At 39.7% G+C, this 19,579-nt stretch overlaps 1 protein-coding gene across 1 annotated transcript in view; it reads left to right on the top strand.

Moving 5' to 3' along the window:
- The window catches only part of PRMT8 (protein arginine methyltransferase 8), a 56,579-nt gene that overhangs the window by 19,974 nt on the left and 17,026 nt on the right, over positions 1–19,579 (top strand). Inside the window, exons 2-4 of the mRNA XM_030949491.1 lie at positions 10,857–11,042; positions 14,217–14,372; positions 19,293–19,356. Coding sequence (XP_030805351.1) covers positions 10,857–11,042; positions 14,217–14,372; positions 19,293–19,356 — 406 coding nt within the window. The remainder of the gene's footprint in view (positions 1–10,856; positions 11,043–14,216; positions 14,373–19,292; positions 19,357–19,579) is intronic.

Here is a 19,579-nt window from a genome sequence, read left to right as displayed (position 1 = left end):
GGTTCTTGTTCTTTGTCACTGGAGAGTCAGTCGAAATTGTGCTGGGGAGGGGAAGAGGCCAGTCAGTGATAAGCTAGTTTCCCTACAAGAAAGGTGCTGTGAGCATTGATGGTGCTCCCCCTGACCTCTCCTCAACAGATTTTCATGCATTTGCCAGGGTGATTTAAAGTAGCTTGAGAGTACCAGGTCCTTTTTGTTTCCTTTCCATTCATTTCCATTGCCTTGCCTGTTCAGCAAGGCAGGCACTTATGCAGCAGCGATGATAGTAAAAACCAATAAGAAAATCACAATGGAAAGTTCACACTTGTCTGGCTTTGTATCTTCATAGCTCTTTATGCAATGATCTGCAACAAACTCTTCCTCTTCACTGCATTCAACTTTGATATTTTCAGTGCAGGCTTCTGTAACTTCTGTTGCTATTTCTACAACAAGCTGCGCCTTGTGATGTGAGGCGTTTTAAAGTGATCTGGCACATGAATATCTCTCTTCACTTGAAAATCAATAAAAACCTTCAGTCACATTTACATTTCTGTGTACTGCTTCCAGATAACAGGAGCATGTCCTCCCTGGGTTATAGCTGATCACAAAGTGAAAACAACTGCTAGGGTTTCATGTCTTAGAGGATGACCTTGTCCTTATTTTGTTTTTCTTGTCACAAAAAGAGCTGACTTGCCTAGCCATCCTTAAAATAGAACTAATTACCATCTGTTAACAGGCCCCTAATGCTCTGACTGTAGATCCTTATGCACCATTCATGGTTTCACAGCCATGATGATAAATTGTCTGCAATTCAGAATTCATGTGGAATTACATCAGCTTGCCTGGGTGACCCAGCACACATTATGGAAACTTCCTCTATAGAGCCTTGCATACTGAATGTTGGACTCCACAGAGAAATGCAAGGGCAGCCTTTTAATCAATTTACACAGTGGAAGTATTCAGGCAATGCTGATGAGTCCTCTCTGTTGCATGCAGAAGGAAGGACAGAGAAATGAGAAACCTAGATCCTCCTTCCAGCTAGTCCAAGTTGGTGCAAAGGCAGCCCTGGAAAACTGAGCCCCACATTACAGGAGGAACAAGGAGCTGAGTCGTGACTTGCTAAATAATGATATAGGCTTTGAGCAACTCCCAGGGAAACATAGCGTGGAATGATTTCTTCATTCTGTATGATTGCATAGCCAAATCTACCCAAGCAGCAGGGAACATGACTCACCAGCAACCCTGAACTTTGTTCATGTGCACACAAGAAGAGCCACTTACCCTTGTTCCAGCTACTCCCTCACAGTACTCAGCCACCCTAGAAATGGTGCTGGATTCACAGGTCTTGGTGACTCCTCTCAGCCACACATAAAGCTGAGTGTGTTTCCGTCCTGTCTGAAAAAATGAGGCAAGGCTGCTGCAGTTTGACTACTTGTATTGCAGAATACGAGGGGAAGGGAAAGACTTCACAGCTGCAGTTTTAAGCCAGTGCTGTTTGAGCAATATGACACTTCTGCAGCCTTCTCTCTCTGCCATGCCAAACCTGAAAGGGTCTTGGAAATGGTTAGGGAGAGTTCAGTCCCTGAACAGCACCCCATGGCTGTGTGCGACTTGTTGATGGCATAGAAGTGCTTGCCCAGACAGGCCAGGTGGGACATTAAACATCAGTATCAGTGCAATTAGTAAGCATATAACATTAACAATTATCACTACCAAATATAGAGGTGACTCTGCAATGAATGCCCAGGAATGAAAGTGATATGGTTTATTTTTAGAGTCTTCCCATTTGGGACTGATATTTTAAAATCATCTGGAAGACCTGATGCATTTTATTAATGCAGAGATATTTCTTTCCCTTGTGTAACTCCCTGAAAGGCAAATCAGAAATAAAATGACATTAAACTTGGAAAAGCTCTTTATTTCCCAGAGGCTGTAGCCTACTTCAAATGAAAAATACTGTTATCAGCTTTTCCTCTTTCCAGTTTCAACAATAGACAGGCTGTAGTCTTAGCTCAAGCCTTCCCTCTGAACAACCACAAAAAAATAAGCCTCTAATAGCTCTGTCAGAACAACAGGCTGTTTCCCCTTCTTATATCTGTGCATCTTGATTTCTTTTGTTCTAGACAGTTTTGGATGTAGCACTTTAAAGGCAAGAGATCAGTTGAAACTCCCAAAATGGAGACATCTCAGAAGGAAAATTTGTTCCAGGAGAACATACAACATGGTTTATACCTACTGCTTGTTTTTTTCTGGATAATTGAATGAAAGAGGAAAAGTGTTCCATGGTGATCAGTCAATTTAAGTGCTCCCTGGCCTTTACTGGCTATTTTAGGTGTTAGGTGCTCTTCAAATCTTGATAGAAGCGATACGAATGATGTAATATATGGTTGTCAATAGCAATTGTAACTCTCACAGTTGACCTCGGTTCTAAATTTAAAATTCCTGTGATGATATCAGAATTTCACAGTCAACATTGATAGGCTTGGGACCACACATTAGGGAAACTTTCTGTTTTTTCACTACCAAGTTAGCTTCTACCAACTGAATAAAGAATTAAATTAAATTTAATTAAATTTAATTTAATTCTCATCTTCTTCAGTCGCAAAAGGAGAGACTTAAAATTACAAGAAGGTAGGAAGGATTTTTTTTAATCTTTTGTTTTTATTTGCCTTTCATGAATTCTTGAAAAGGGTCAGGGTGTTCCACAGAAAGCAGGGACTTGCAGTGTTACCATGTCAGATGTCGCTGTAAATCTGTGTAAGTCCAGAAGCTTCAACCAGCAAGAGACACTGGCTTTGTGAAGCTGCTGGTGTGCTGCTCTGTGGTCCACACACCAGAATAAACTTTTCAGACTGGATTCTGGAACAGGATAATGGCTGCTGTAACATAAACCAACCAAAAACTTCTTACATCTTAGAAAGGCGCTATATTCAGGAGAGCTCTGTTAGAAAGCATGCTTTTCCTAGGAGCCCTGATATATGGTACTGAGTCAGGAAAAAGCTGAGAAGTCTGGAGTGTCTCTCAGAAACACCTAGCCCTGGTGGTCTAGCCTGTATTTCCCAGCCTGCCAGATTTAATTACTGGTATCTATCTTGTGTCAAAATAACCAGGATGTTTGAATATTTCCACCTCTTCTATTCCTAATTATGGTGAAAAATTGAAAGAAAACCACAGGACATCTAGCCACAGATCATCACAGCTTGCTTTATTTATCTATAGTTCTCCTTTATTTAAATCTTCAGCTTTCAGATTCTTGACTTACGTGGCAGAGACCATTAAACCACAACAAATCCATATGCCGCAAGTGTGGAGGCAACAGCACGGTTATACACGGAGATCCGTTTCCAGATTATTGATAGCAGTTAGATTAGTCTCTACCCTATGAAAAGAAGAATGAATTTAGCCATCTGCCAGCTGTAGTTTGCTTTTGGTATTATCCACCAGAGGACAAGGCTTCTAAAACACGATCCCCTGCTGAGCTGAAGCTGTGAATCCCTGGCTGTGAGAGAAGCGGGTTTGAGGCTTCAACCAGCGCTTGAGAACCTCCTCACTGTGCAACTTACCTCACTCCTAATGAGGCTCAGGGGGCTCCAAACAAACAGATGGACAACAGAGTCTACTGACACACCATCTGCTCAACACCACAGAGTACAGGTGAAAACACAAGGCATTTCTCCAGCTGTTCCTTGTAGCAGGGATCTTGCAAACCAAGAAGGTGTTGCTGTGATATTAAATCTAAAATAATAATAGGCATTATATCTACCAAATGCCAAAGATAATCAAAATGCAACCTTCTCGTAAAGAAAGCTGCCTTTCAACACTTTTAAAATAATTCTTTGCTATCCTTCCACAAGGTGCTTCACAAAGAATAAATTTCAGCTAATACTAATATATTTCTCTCATCTTTTCCTTTTGTTCTGTGCTGAACTAGTCTTTTCGTGCCCTGCATGGGACATTCTACTCTACATGCATTGCAAAATCTCCATCTTTATGAAAAGTAACACATGTTCAATTAAATGTCAACATCTGTAACTTGTTGCTGGTTTTTTTCCCGATGGCGCCGTGCACTAAGCAGTCATAAGAACAGATTAGATGAAGAGCATTTTAATTATATGCACACAGAATGGTCTAGAACTGCTCACACATTTATAAATAATACAAATACCTAGTATCATTCCTGTCCTTAAATTTTGTCAACTCATTTCCTGTAATCTCAGTTCTGTTCTGTTACATGTAGCTTTAGAAGGTTTTCATTCCTGAGTGACACGTCGTCATTTTCTTATAGTGTGTATTCTTTAATCTCATGAAAGCAGGTTCTGTTCTTATTGTGTGTACAACTATCAACCAAAATTTATAACCTACCTCATAATTTGCACTATGCTTGCCACCTGTATCTCCTGCACAGTGCAAATATAACTATGTCTTAATATCATAGAATAGTATGTGTGGAAAGGATCTCTGGAGGCCATCTAGTCCAGCACGCTGCTCAGATAAAAGATAGCTTTAAAGGCTGGTAAAGGATATTCTCCTGCTGAGTTCTGCAATCTACACAGCTGGAGACCCCACAGATCATTCATTTCAGTGCTTAAACTTTATTAGGGAGAAGAATTACTCCTGCATACCCAGGAATATAGGAAACTGGAAACTGGATTGCTTATTTTATGACCTGTCACTAAGAAAATTCTGGCTTTACCCAACAGACAGTCCCCATTAAAAATCTTTACAGTATGAAGTACCCTGGGTCAGATCCATGAAGGTATCACTGAGCCCATTTTACATTTACATATCTAAATTTCTTTTTAGCTTCTGCACAATAAGTAACAACTTTGCAAACATTATAATCTTTACCTGCTTTTTTTGCTACTTGGTGTTATTTCTGCTGCAGCCTAAGTGTGCTGACCACAACTTTATCATACTGATGACCAGCTTGCATCTTTTCCTTTGAATTTTTGAGGATTTGGACATCTAAGGTATAATCTAGTTCCTTGTACAACTGATCAGTCTCAGTTGTTCTGGACAGAGGCTTTATTCTAAAGCACCAGTGTTTTCACAATATTTTTCCTATCACCATTTCGTAGGGGTGTCACAGTTGTAATACCCTCTGAGCTATGCTTCTCTGTACAGAAGACAGTGAATTTCCTGCTGATAAAAAATGGACAGGTTTGTCTGTGACAGGTTGATCTGGAATTCCAAACAATCCATGTAGAAAGTTCAGAGCAGCGCCTCACTTTGAAGTGGCTGAACAAGGGGTAGCCTCAAAACAAGTAATTTTAAGAATCAGTTCTCTCTCCCAGTTTTCTTACAGAGTCTGCCTGATTCAGTTTTAGTTTCAATATATTTTCATTTGCATTGAACTCATACTTGCATGCAACTTAAAACAGACTGAGCCTGACTTTCATCAAGCAGAAAGCAGATTTATAGCTGCTGAAGAATTGGCACTTTCATACTGATTTTTAGACAACATAAAGCTTCCACTAAGTAAATGTTCTTTACTGGTCTTCAGAGGTCCTAGTCCTGAAAGCATGCACCTAATACAGGCATATATATAAAAATATATATCTATATATATATATAGATAGATAGATAGATAGATAGATAGATGGATCCTTGTTCCCAAACAGCTGCATCTGTCTGTAGTTGAATGTTGGAACTCCCTGATTTCCTGCCATTTTGCATTCCTTGTGAACTTCCTATCCTCAGCATGGAAAGGTTTTCCCATGTGCAGAGGAGCTAAAAAAGCCTGGTTTCCTGCAAGTATGTCCTCTTTATGCCCCCAGGTCTTAATTTAGTTCTGAGCAAGGCCTGGTCTTCTTTGTACACCTTCATTACTGCTCATCCAGTCCAGAGGCCTCACACTGCACATATAACACCAGCCAGGTGGCTTAATCGACCTAGAGCGGGTAGAAAGTATGACAACTGAATTCTATCTGCTTCAATTTCAGTGGATCATCAAATCACTTATCCTTCTGCCTAATTTCTGGTTTTCAAGAAATGTACCAAAATATAATTGTATTTGATATTTCCACACTTCTGTCAAATCAGACTGGCTTGAACAAACTCAGGAGTCATTAATGAGAGGCATAGGCAAGATACTGTAAGAGCTTCATTTCCTCAGAAAATCAGGTTAAAACTTCTGTGATAATGGATTAGATTCTTTGCCCTGTTCAAAGATCACTTAAGATAAGCTTGGACAGAGACTTCAAAACAATACAAGATAAAGGAGGTTTTAACTTGCATGATGACTGCCAAGAAGTTTTTGTTGAAGCCTAAATTTTGGCAGGAGGATAGCAAATACCTCTTATATTTGGCTGTGCTTTCATATCTGCAGCAGGAAGAAGCTGTATTGTTGGAATCGCTATGGTGATTGCATACCAGTTGATAGTCTCTTGCACTCCAGAAGTCTTGATTATTAAATTCAGACTAATTAAAATGGTGTTAGGCACATTCTATTCTAGTAGTTCTGACATAAAAAGCTATCTGGCTCAAAAAATAAATAAAATCGACATTTAGATATGATAAAACCTCTTGTTTAAAAGGAAGATGATGCTGAAATTGAATAAGTTAAAATTCCATTTTAATTAGTTTCTTAAGGAAAAGTTCAGCACTTCCAAGCAGAAGTTAACCACTTCAATGTCATAAAAATGCCATAAATAACTAAGAATTTGTCAAGAATAAAATACTGCATCTTGAACAACAGTTTTGCAAGGATTGGAATTTTAACCTCCAGCCCGATGTCTCCATAGTAATATCAGAAAGGAGAATTGAAATTCAAGTTTATTTTTACTCTACACACCACAGCTTTTGTCACAAACCTCCTAGAAAATGAATTGTGCATATTTCACCATCTTGTCTCTCTGTAGACAGATGGATATATCTAAAAGGCTCAAATTTTCAAAAATAGATCATGATTTTTGAATACCCAGTTCTCTTTTGTATTTTGGAAGTTGTACACCCAGACAGCCTTGTGGGTCCATGTAGGATTAGGTCCAGTTTTCAAAGAAGAACTTCAATAGTACCCATTGACACACATGGGCAGCTCTGTATGTCTCAAAGTCACACAGAGGTGTCACTGAAGTGCCTGTATATGTTTCAGAAGCCTACATCAGGAGCTTGTGAGTTGTGGGATTCTGAGAAACAATGAGGCTTACAAATCTTGTCTTTTGTGAGAATTCAAAGCTTTTAAGGAAACCAGTCCTGTGCTAGTACATTTGATCACCTGCAGCGTACCAACCCTGGCCACAAAGAAAGAGGAAATAAATTTTATTTGATTTTTAAAAGTTGGGAAGAATTTCCCTAATTTAATTTGATTTAAATGTTGAAATGGTACACAAAGGTAGGACTTCAGTCGCAAAGCAGTAATAGACTGCTTCTCAGATCCTTCAGACCCCCACTTCCACCTTCAGTACCACATGGGAGATGGAAAAATAGAGGGCTGCATGTTTAGCACAGTGAAGAATGAATTCTGAAGCAGCTGCTTCCATTCTTTCAGACTTCATCTGCATTAGCAGCAAGCCAGTGTTCTGGAATTGTGTGCAGCTGGCCAGAATCCATACATGGGTTCTGCAGAGAGAGTTTTTTAGATTCTTTACACTGATGTGAGGCTTGCCCCCAGCCCAGATGCTTTGCCTTTTCAGGTGTTATTCAACAGATGAGTTGTTCCTCATGTAGGCTATATATATATGCTAAGCTTGCAAATCACATCAAGGATTCTTTTCAGTTCTGGAAAGAATATAGGAAGTTGTCTTTCCTTGATAGCTGTTGTCTTAAAAGCATGTTTTCTCCTTAAGCAATTATACCATATCCCTAAAAGCATAGTTGTGTCTGGTTTACAATTTCAGAGCTGCACACTGAAAGACTTTATTGTTTCTGATACAAATAATAGCTTTCATTGCAATTCTTTATTCTGCAGTTGTCCACTGTGTTTATGTTTTTCCCAGATATTTGTTGTCATAGGGCATAAGTCCCTTTCAAGTGAAATTTTTCATAGAGTCTATGGCAACTTACTGAAAGAGGGATTTCCTGAGCCCCACTCACAAAATTAAAATTGTGATGTGGTTTTGGAATTTCAGAATTACAGTGCTACACATAGAAATTTCAGCAGGAGATATTACAGATGCTGCAAAATTTACACCATTTGAATCAGGAAGTTAATATTGTGTTAGTATGCCTAAAACAGAAATGAAGCAGCTGGTTTAAGATCCCTGTGACTGAGTGCTGCTGGCTGAGATCACCACCCCTATGCAGTTTTCCACTGCCCCTGCTGCATGAGGCTGTGGTACCCACATCACAGGATGGACCTGTTGGCACTCAGAGCCAAATGTTGTCAAACAACCACCATCAACACATTTTTCCACAGGCTGCTTGGCTACAAACTAAGGCAGCTGAGAAGCAGAACTAATAGGCTTCTACTTCTTCTGCTGGGTGGGATATGTTCTTCCTGACAGGGATGTAGATGCACAGTTGAGAGCAGTAAGTCTTCAGGTAGTTTGGATACGTCTGAAAAGTATTGTAAGTCAAATACGCAATACTGACTCAGTAGCTTAATAAAAAGTTATCTTGCCACCCCTTGGCCATAGCAGAATTCAGTTGCCGACTAGGAAACAGTGATGTTAATTCTTTTGCAGGAAAGAAATTAATTCAGACAACTTTCCTAGCTTAAGTTTTAGGTTTAATTTCATTCAGTATCTTTAGTCAGAGTAACCTGGTTCTCATAATCCAGTCTAGACCCTTCCATGCAGCCAGGAGTAGAATTGATACTGCCTGAGATCCAGAGAGGAGATTTGCCTTCAAGATCAGTCTCTTTTCCTGTAGCAAGTGCTCTCTGTTGTACAGCAAACCACATCTAAATTTGTAGTTTGACAGCAACAGAAATGCTAGAAGCCCCCTGGTTTCCTTTACAAAAACTGCTACAACTTCTGTCCATTACATATCTTTTGAGCAATTGCATGTGATGCACTGTCATGTGTCTGGAGACATTCTTACCTAAGACAGGAACAGAATTCAGTGAGTATTTTATTTTTAATTTATACAAATGTATGTATTTTTCTTCTAAAATGCTTGTAAAATGCAGAGGGTAAGTGGAAAGTGTAGGATTTCATATTACAGATTTCATATTCTAATAAAACAGAATTTCAAACACCTACAGTTTAAGTCTTTGTAATCCAGCAGACAAATACAGAAAGGACTGCTGAGAAAGGTAACTGCAGAAATTACATAGGGTGTGTGCCAATGGAGAAAAAGGTTGAGATATAACCTCAAGTATGTAATTAAAAGTACCAGGATTATATTTGAAAGAGTTGAATATTAAGAGCAACACTTTGACAGACTAAGTTATCAGTATTACTGCTTGCAATGAACAGGCAATGAAGCAATGTCTTAAGAGAAATTACTTGACTGTAGATGGACATTTTTGAAACTAGACCAAACAGAAATACAAACCCCACTTGGGAGCAAGTGTATTCTGTGTGGGAGGCGAACTAGCTGAGGTGAACAGGCTGAGGTGATAAGGTAAAAAATACCAGAAATAGAAAAGGCTCATAAATAAAGCACTTCTGTATCTTTGGGGATGAAAAATGTTACAGGAACATAAACCAATGGCATTTACTTTTTTAACAGATGGACCAAAGAAGCCATCAAAAGATGAGACATAGAAATCTACAAAATGTGGGGGCTTTTTTCTTCTTCTTCTTCTTTTTTTTTTTTTAATTGAAGCAAACTGAACTAGGCTAATTGATGCTATTCAGAGACAGTACAGGGGATTGATGCCTCACAGTACTAAGCTATAGAAGACAGCATGAACTTCATCAAAGTAGTGAGAAGAGGCTCAGGCAACTCTGGTCCCCACTGAGAAACTACTGAGTCATAAAAACCCCCAAAAGTACAAAAGGATATGATATATTTTAAGTAGGATTGACCTTAATATATGAAGTTGTTGACCCATAATTTGCAGGTGACTTCACCATAGGTGAAGGTGTAGGATATTGCTCAGTCTTTCACAGTTTTCAGCATTTTGCTTCATATTAAGGATTCAAAATGTAGATCCACACATGGGCCAGACCAGAGTGTGTTTTACCTCATATTTGAAAAACATTCTGTCTTCTGTCCTATGTGCTACAGCTATCAAATGTGGACCAAGGGGTTGTGAGAATTCTGTGGCTGTCAGAATGCTGGTGTTGGAGATGCAGTACTCAATAAAAAATTAGGTGTTGGGGGACATGGTGTGTTGGAATTGCATAACTCCTGCATCTCCCAACAACAGGAAACTTCATTAAGAGACCACACAGCTCCCTGTAGTGCTTCCTGGACATGCTGAGAGACTTTCAGATAGCATCAGGGACTTTCAGATGGCCTTCCCAGACCTAGCTCATCAATATAAACAGGCACCTTACCTGATAATTAAGAATCGATTGTGAATTCTGCCCCTGTTGGCAACACTGTGTCTGGAATCCTTTTTTCATGAGCTCTTCTTTGCAGGGGAACTATGTGTTTATTGCAACCTGCCTCTCACAAAGCTGTGGCAGTTTGACAGAATAGGACACTAATGGAGAAAAAGGAGCACTTTACTGCTTTGTGTCAATGTTTGCAATAACCCACTTCAGCCAACACCCATAATTTACCATTACTCTGCACTAATTTAGGTATCTGTAGAGAAACATTAAGGAAAAATCCATTAAGGAAATTTTACAGGACATCAAATTAGTTAAAGATCCAGGAAAGGAGGCAGCCTAAATTTCACTTACGATACACCAGGTGTCTTTGGACTTGTTACCTACTAGATAGTTACAATAATAGCACTAACGATAACATCACTATGCTAGACATAGAGAGAAATGTTTTATTTTAATGATGCCTCTTAACAATATTCCATGTTCTCCTAGGTTTGCACCATTCCATCCCAGCCTCCTCAGCCTGCTGTTGTTCCAAAGCCAGTTCAGTCTGTCATCCATGCTCCATTGCAACCCAGCTGCCCGGGCCGAGGCAAGATGGCAAAGCTCATCAATCCAGAAGAGATGACATCCAGGGATTATTACTTTGATTCGTATGCTCACTTTGGAATTCATGAGGTAACCTTTCTTTTTGTTTCAGCAATTGTTAAATAACTAACAATATAATAATAATTATTATTAATTCTTTTATATTTTACTTACTTATCTGTATCCCAGTTGCTCATGATTATATTCCTCTGCCTTTCCTCAGACTATTGTATAGTCTGGTTAAGTGCCAAAGATATCACCCATTTCTCTAGAGACTTGCACTCAAAACCTCTGTCCCACTTAGATTCTTGTTGCAGCTGTCCGTGCAGAGGTGAATTTCACAAGTGCATCAGTGCAGTGCATTTATGAGGGCTGCAAACCAGCCCAGCCACAACCATGGGCACTCCCTCATTGCTAAGTTGGAGATTTTGTTCTCTTGGGTGTTTGAGCGCAGACATCAACAGAACAGCCACTCAGCTGACATGGGAAGCCAAACAGTTTCTTGACTCCTGGTATGTAACTTGAATGCATAGGTTGCATTGATGGGGACATTAAGCCAAATCACCTCCATTAAATACACTCCTGGAAAGAATTTCTTGAGAATTTCAAGAATACTTGATGGACCATTTAATATCAAAATGTTGGCTGTAGACAAGTTCTAAAGAAGTCACTGATACCTTGCCCTGCTGATATTTTTGTGACTTAAGAGGATGAGATCTTTAGAAGCAAAAAAGCAAATGTGAAATGACTCAGTGCATTCCTCACAAACAGCATAACAAACAATATCTATTTCCATTACTCTAGTAATTGGTTGTGGGGTGTAAACATAAAAGATTTCTATCTGCCAATAACGTCTTGCCATTGTAGCATTCAGAAATTCAGTCCAGGAATGGAAGACTATAGAGAAACAATTGAGTGGGAAGGAAACCTAGGAGAAAATTTTGAAGATACATCAGAGACCTTAAGTCAAATGGAGCTCCTGATGGAAGGATACAGCCATGTAGGTCTCAGGGAGTGCAGAGAGCTTCTTGCTGAGGCTGGGAAGTTTCCTCCTTGCCTGCAGAAGGTGTGCACTGGTAAAGGATCTGTGTCAACAAGTAAAGGAGCTGCTAGAGGAGGCTGGCAGGCTTTGAAGCATCAGGGGCATGAGGAAGAGATTGACTAGATCTTCTCTGAGAGCATGAAGGTACAAGAGCCTAAAACCCCAACTGTAGTGAAAGGAGAGGCAGGCAGAGTCTGTACGTACCAGGTTTGGAAGTGGGGACTCCTCTGATGGTGAAGGCTGGAAACTTGTGCCTTCTGGGAACAGGAGGGAGGCTCTTGATCCACCTGCAGATCTCTGGCTACAGAACAGGGTCAGTGTCTTCATTGTAGCTGAGGGGCAGGAAGTTCTGTCCAACAAGCCTCCAGGACCAGCTGGCTCTGAGCCAGGCAGAGACACTGGGAGCAAGTGACAAGCGATAGCTGCAAAGGCTCTCACCTGCTGGGTACAGAGGCCCCATCTGCTGACAAGACCTTCTGCCAAGGCATTAGGATCTGGGACATTGTGGAGAGGCTGCTGGCATTTGTCCATCCCTTAGACCAGCCTTTAGAGCCTGCTGCTGTTCTACATGAGCACCAGTGAGACCTGGAGCATAGCAAGTGTCACTGGGCAGCTCTCAGGATGATCATCAACAGCAAGGTGTGCCAGGTGGATTTTTGCTTCAATTTCAACAGCACAAACAAGGACTTGAGGAGAAATGTTATCACAGCTCCACAATTGCTTGTGCAGCTGGTGTCAATGACAAAGTTTTTCGTTTTTATATCTATGGGACCCTTTTTGAGGATTGAGTTCTGCTAGGAAGAGATGAATCCACCTGAAAAATCATGCTAAAAGGCATCAATACTGACACCTGGGGAGATATTGTCACCACCACTAGTGACTGGCCTCCAAATGGACCTTGTGCTGCTCATTACAGCACTAGGTCCATAGTTCATCCATTTTTCAGTGAGGATGTTATGGGAAAAAATGTTGAAAATTTTGCAAAAAATCAAGATAAAAACCATTCTCTTCCTCATTCCTCTTCCCTCATTCACAAGGTCCATTACTTCACCATAGGAAGATACCAAGTGCTCAGTCATCTCCAAATCCATGCTGAACACTCCCAGTTACCTTCTTGTTCTTAATATGTGTGGAAACAGTTGCCACACACAAAGGTGTACTCACACCTTTCCAGTGGTGATGGACTGCTCTTTGCCTGATACCAAACCATACTTTATGATAAAAGTGGCCTTTTATTCATCTGAAGTTACTGAGCACACATAGTGTCCTGCCAAGACAGGTAAGTAAGCAGCTGATACGTGTAACAATCCAGTTCATGATTGCCCCAGACTGGTGGGCAGTGAACAGATCCTTTTCATCCTGAAACTGAAAAACTCATTTGTCTACTTGCTTAAACTATGAAATTAGGCAATAGAATAAGCAAACCTTCAGCCTTCCAGACATAACAGAAGCATTTTCAGAAAACTAAAGTCTATGTTGAATAGTCTACCCTTCTCTTAAAAATGGCACCTGGGTCTTGAGCTGGGTCCTCTTTCTTGATGTAGACTGACAGATGTACAAGAGAAAGCAAAGTATCAGTGGAATTAAATTAATTACTGCTGCTATCAGTGTATCAAAAATCAGGCCCTAACAATGATACCTCAAACTAGTGAGATAGTAGTCTCGGTGATACATTAATATCTTCTGGAAATTGATCAGGAAAATGAGTGGAAAGAGCAGTGAGGGAGGACCTTAGAATACAGAATTTCTAAGCTCTGCTGTGGGCTTCTGCCTCACATTGGGCAAGGTTGTCAAGCCTGCTGTTGTATAATGTCTTCTGAAGCCATTTCTTTTCTGTTCGAAGAGGAACCCCAGAAGGTCCCTCCACTGAGGCTCTGGGCTGTGCATGATTTAGGAGGAAGGGAAAGTTTGGATTTCTGTATGGCTTCTGTCTATTCCCAGGGCAGTGCTGTGGTTAGATTACATTCGGCTTGTTGATTGCAACAGTGAAGTAATAGCAGAATAAAATCATACAAGGGACATCATGCTGCTTCTTAATAATTCAGCTCTAAGTAGCTGGCGTTTAACAGTTGCTTTGATGTGTGCACCCCAAAGTTCTTGAGAAACCCTTCATGTTGTGTGTTAATTATGCCTAAATGACAGCAAGGGAATGCATTCAGCAGCACTGTGGAAAGCATATAAGCATTTCAAATAGTGACACAATCCTTTTATTTTCATCACAGGAAATGTTAAAAGATGAAGTGCGCACATTAACCTATAGAAACTCAATGTATCACAATAAACATGTTTTTAAAGATAAGATTGTCCTCGATGTTGGAAGTGGCACGGGAATCCTCTCCATGTTTGCTGCAAAGGCAGGAGCCAAGAAGGTATATGGGGTAAGAAGACTTTCTCTCACATTCTCTCAATGTTTGTGCATTTTGCCTGACAATTTGGCTTTGTGATTTACCTTTTCTTACTTGTCTTGGTTTGAAATTCTACTCTCCAAGCTCATCTATGGCTTGGTTTATAGTGACTTCAGTGCAGTTCTGTTGTATTCTATGACTTGCACTAGTGCACCTTTTCCAAAAGGGGATGTAAATATCTTTTCATATGTGGAACCTTTGGTGTTCTGGTACATATTCACATTTCTTCTTGGCTGAAAAAAATGTTAAAGAGACTCACTCCTACTCAGAGGGGTTAAGGGAACTATCTTGCATTTTAATTTTCAGGGTCTGCAACTTTGTAGTCTTGGAAACACATTTCCTTAATACACTTTTCCCTGCATATTACAACTCAGCAAATTGTGCAAGAAAGCATGTGCATGTTTTCTGTGCCAACAATAACACTTTTCAGAGGCAGAAGGAAATTATTACCTTAAATACATTGAACTTTAGGAGCATGAATGTGCTGTTCTCTGCAGAGAAGTCATTATGGAGAGCACAGATTTGCTTACTAAGTATATTCAAACTTATTTTTACTGACTCTAAAATGACAAATGCAGTTTCTTTTTGCTTTGGACTTCTGTTTGCCCTGAAGACATAATGCAACATAGATAAAGGGGAAATAGATCCTGTTTCTCAGTGTACTTCAACAAAATTGTTTACTAAAACTTAATTGGGTGCATCTGTGCATTTGAGGATACTGATGTCACTAAGTACCCAAACTGTGTGTCTTTATTACTGGTAATGATACAAGAAATGCCATTTCAATTCTCAGGCTTATATTTTCAAAATCCAGTGTAAATTCTGATTATCTCATCTGACTATCAGACTAGAGCCTGAAACTATAGATAGCTGGAAAAAGTTTTGGAGTTTAAGCCCGCAATAGGCAGCTGGAAGGTATTTTCTTGTAAACCAAGTATTTTTTGTTAATATGATTTATTATCTCAAAGCCTCAGGGAGGATAAACCAGCAGATTACTGTGATGCAGAAATGCATGTCTCATGCAAAGATGTTGCAGTGCTCTAGAAGTATAAGCATATACAAAATGATGGTGATGTGCTCCCACCTTCCCATCTCTCAGATCCCTGGCCATATGGTCTTCCTCCCTCCCTTGCGCTGGCACTGGTGCTTATCTGATTCTACAGTGAGCCAGCTCACTGGCAGAAAATTCACCAAGTAAAAGAAAAGTAAATACTTTTCCACATTTGTTGTTGTTGTGAGGGGTTTTTTTTCTGTTTGGGTCTTGCTGGGTTTTTTTCCCCTTTGGACTTCTTTAGAGTTCAGTCCTTACCTCAGGACTTTATAGAGCTGAGTGGCACACGACTGCCAGCTCACCGATGGACTGTTCATCGCTGAAGCTGGTGGGTGTGCAATCCATGGAACTTAGCTCTCAGAGGAACTCCCTTAGGTGTGAAACTTGTGCTACAGCCAAAGAATTTCAACCTTCTTGTCAGATGAGCTGTCTCACCATGAACCCTGAACACAGCAAGCTGCAGAGTGGATTTGTGTTGGACAAGCAGCCATTTCAGACCTAGCAGTGGCAATCTTATAGTCAAATTGAGAATTTATGGTCATATTTGCAATTGGAAACTGTGAGTGTTCCATTTAAAAAGCAAACATTTGCTATGAGTTATTACATAGAGCTGCGATGTTCCAGTTTCTTCTCTAGAGTTAAATGTGATTTTTCAAATAGCATGATGTAGAAACTGTTGACAAATGCAGAGTGTTGGTTTTTTGACTACAGAAATTACTCTCCTCTTACTCACACTTTCCCTCTTGGGGTTCAAATTCATCCACTACTCTGTCTGGTTCTTCTTATCCCTTCTTACCCACCGCTGGAACTTATTCCTTGCCACTACCTAAGCCAACAGCTAGAATTATCTCTGGGTCCTCAAGAGATGTAAATCATACAATCATTAACTTAAAGCTGTATCAAGTTGGCCGAGGACATGTCCAGTCCAATTTGGAAAATCTCCAAGTACAGAGACTCTAAATACTCTCTCAGCACCTATTCCAGGCCTACAATCAGCAGGAATTTCCCTTGCCACAGCTCATGATTACTGACTTTGTCTTATCCCTGTGCATTTCAGAAAAGAGTTTGACTTTACTTTCTTTGCAAGCCCTTTTGGGATACTTTTAGATTCCTATTGGAATGGGGGGATCTCTTCTACAACCTGAGCAGAACCAGCCACTTCACTTTTTCATTTTTCTTTACCTGCTCTGAGCCCTAACCCTTGTGGGAGGGTGCCATGCAGTGATGTTAATCTAGCAGGGGAGCTGTTGTAAGAAATGCAGAGATAGAATTGGCACATAGCTCTTGTTGCTTGGGAGGGGTCAGTGAGGGACACAGAAATACACAAAATATCCCTTGAAGCCTTGGTTCATCTGCTACATTTAGTCATACAAAATTCAGGACAGTCATTGCAGTGAATTCTGTGCTATTTCAGACAAACAACAGTGCAGAAGGAAGGAGTTAAACAGACACAGAAAATGAAGGCTGATGTTAGATGTCAGCTGCTTTGTATAAAAAGGTGGTGATGAGGACACAGCCCAGGGGAAATCTGGGGATCTTGTGACTGTTTCAGGAAGAGACCACAGTAAATGAGGAGACATTTGCAGCAGTAGATTGAAGACTGAGAAGTAAAATGAAAGCAGAGGTGAATATACACACACAGAACCAGACACAGCTGAAGCAATTCAAGGGTCCATGCTGGCACCACTGCTATTTAAGATCTTCATTAAGGACAATAGATGGTGGGATTGAGTTCACCCTCAGGAAGTTTGCAGATGACACAAAACTGCTTTGTGCAGCTGATGTACTTGAAGGAAAATAGGCCACACAGAGGAATCTTGTCAGGCTTGAGGAGTGGGCCTGTGTGAACCTTGTGATTTTCAACATGGCCAAGAACAAGAGCTTTTGCTTGAATCAGGGCAATCCTTTGAAGATCTCTTCAAGCCCAAACTGTCCTATGATTCTGTGATTATAAACTCAGGTACAGACTTTCTCTATTGGAACATGTGCTTTTCATAAAATCCAAATGCTTTGCTAAATAGGGCAGATTTGAGCAGATCACTGACTTGAAAGAAAACTGAGAAAAAAAATCTGACAACACCAATTTTTCCTCTATTTCTTCACCTGCAGAATTCAGTTTTCTTTTTTCTGAAATGGGTTGCTTTTTAAAATAAAATTCAACCACAGAATGGAGTCCGATTCAAAATGCAGATGAATAGCTTTGGCCACCCTAAAGCAATTTTTTGTCTGAAATATGCATTCCTTCATGAAACATTTAAATGTTGGGGGTTTTATTCTTTTGCTTCTTTGCATCTGAAACTGATTTTTGGAAACTTGTTGTCATTCATGAGAGAGAACTTTTTATTTCTTTGCACCTTGTTCTTTAGAAAGTTTGGGAAGCAGCCTCCAAACACCTACCTACGCTTGCTTTATTTAAAAACCATCCAAAATGGGCAATGGATTTGAAGATACCAGACAGATGTGAATAAAGACAGGGAAAATGAGTATAATGGCAGTAATATAGACAGGGCATACAGTCCATACAGTGTACAGTAAGGGAAGGACCTGGATGTGGTTCCTTTGGAAGAAACAAAGGATGTCACTCACCCCGAAGGATTTCTTCCTTGAACTCTCTGGACCGGCACTCAGGTGCTCCTTTCCACAAGCCAGTTTTGGTTTATGCTCAGGCCATTGAGACACATTTTAGGAATGGTTTACATCTGCAGGCAAGCTAAGCAGAATCAATGTGCTCCCATGGGGACTGGGATTGATATTATGGCTGCTATTATGTCTGTTTCACACACAATATAAAAAGAATAAAGGATCTGTGTGTCCTTGCGTCTGCTGTCCTGCCATCTGTGAGTGCTGTCTCAGAGGTCAAGCACAATTTAGCTTTTAGAGATTAAATGGGATTCACTGGCTATATAAACCACTTCATTAGAGATAATATAGTTCTATTTGACATTCCCACAGGGGAATTAGGGAGACAAGGATTATGCAAAGTAGTATCGTCCGTTTAATGCCAAATTTGGAAGAGGTAAATTAGGAACTGATTCAGTGATTACAAGCAACTTTGGCTTTCATGATTTTCAAGGGCCACAAAACCCAGAGAGATTCTTGGAATGTAGTTTTTCTCTAAAAGATATTAGAGGTCATTGCAAACATGCTTTTATGCTAGTACGCAGATTTTACCAAGTTTAAGGGCAGATCTAAAACTTCGAGGCACTCTGTAATTATTTTCCTAGAAAAAGCACAGAACTGCTCAGAGAAAAAGCCATGCAGATCTGGATGTTCTTTTAAATAGAAAATTTCCAGTCCTTTCTTGTATGTTAAATGATTGCATTCTGTTGGAATAGCAACTTTTCTAAAAGATATAGGTTTTTCACATAGAAAACAATTGCTTCTTGGCATAGACCAGTATTGGCATGTTTGAATTTTAATATTATTGACAAAGTTTGAATGTATTTTGTTTAAAAATATATATGGAAATGTAGCATCATCCTAATTCATTCCATTCAGCAGACTGTTGTGGGGGAGGAGGCAATACTCTATAGTATCAGGAGTAAATTAAATATAATTAATAATGTACATTTTGTAGGTAAAACCCCTTTTTTCACATTTCAATAATTTTTAAATCAATCTTTTCCACAGGAGCCACTTTAACTCAGACACAGACTGCAATTTAAATATTAAAACATCATTAATTATGATCCTCCCCACAGGTTTGATTTACTCTTTATCAATGGTTACGTGCTTTGTAGAGTCTTTGCTGCCTTCAGTAGATAGTTTTCATTCACACAGCTGAGCTCTCTAACACATAAATTGCTCTTTATCTTGCTTTTCTTCTTTTCTTTTTTTCCTAGATTGAATGCTCAAGTATATCTGACTACTCAGAAAAAATTATCAAGGCCAACCACTTGGACAACAGTAAGACATATATAATTTTTTTTTCAGGAAAAAGAGAAGATAACTGTTTTGCTTTTTCTGATTAATTAATGTTGTGTGTTTTACATGTAAATGGTAGTTTTGCGGAATATACTTATGTAAATACGAAACTAAACCCCTCTTTCTAGGCACTACAACAATTCCTCACAGGAATTACTGTCAATTCTGTATTTATCAAAGACAAAAAAAGGAAATACAAATGATC

The sequence above is a fragment of the Camarhynchus parvulus genome, chromosome 1, assembly GCF_901933205.1.
Source record: "Camarhynchus parvulus chromosome 1, STF_HiC, whole genome shotgun sequence".
Taxonomy (NCBI): Eukaryota; Metazoa; Chordata; class Aves; order Passeriformes; family Thraupidae; genus Camarhynchus; species Camarhynchus parvulus.
The sequence above is the reverse complement of the archived record's forward strand: the minus strand, read 5'-3'. Positions and strand labels throughout refer to the sequence as shown.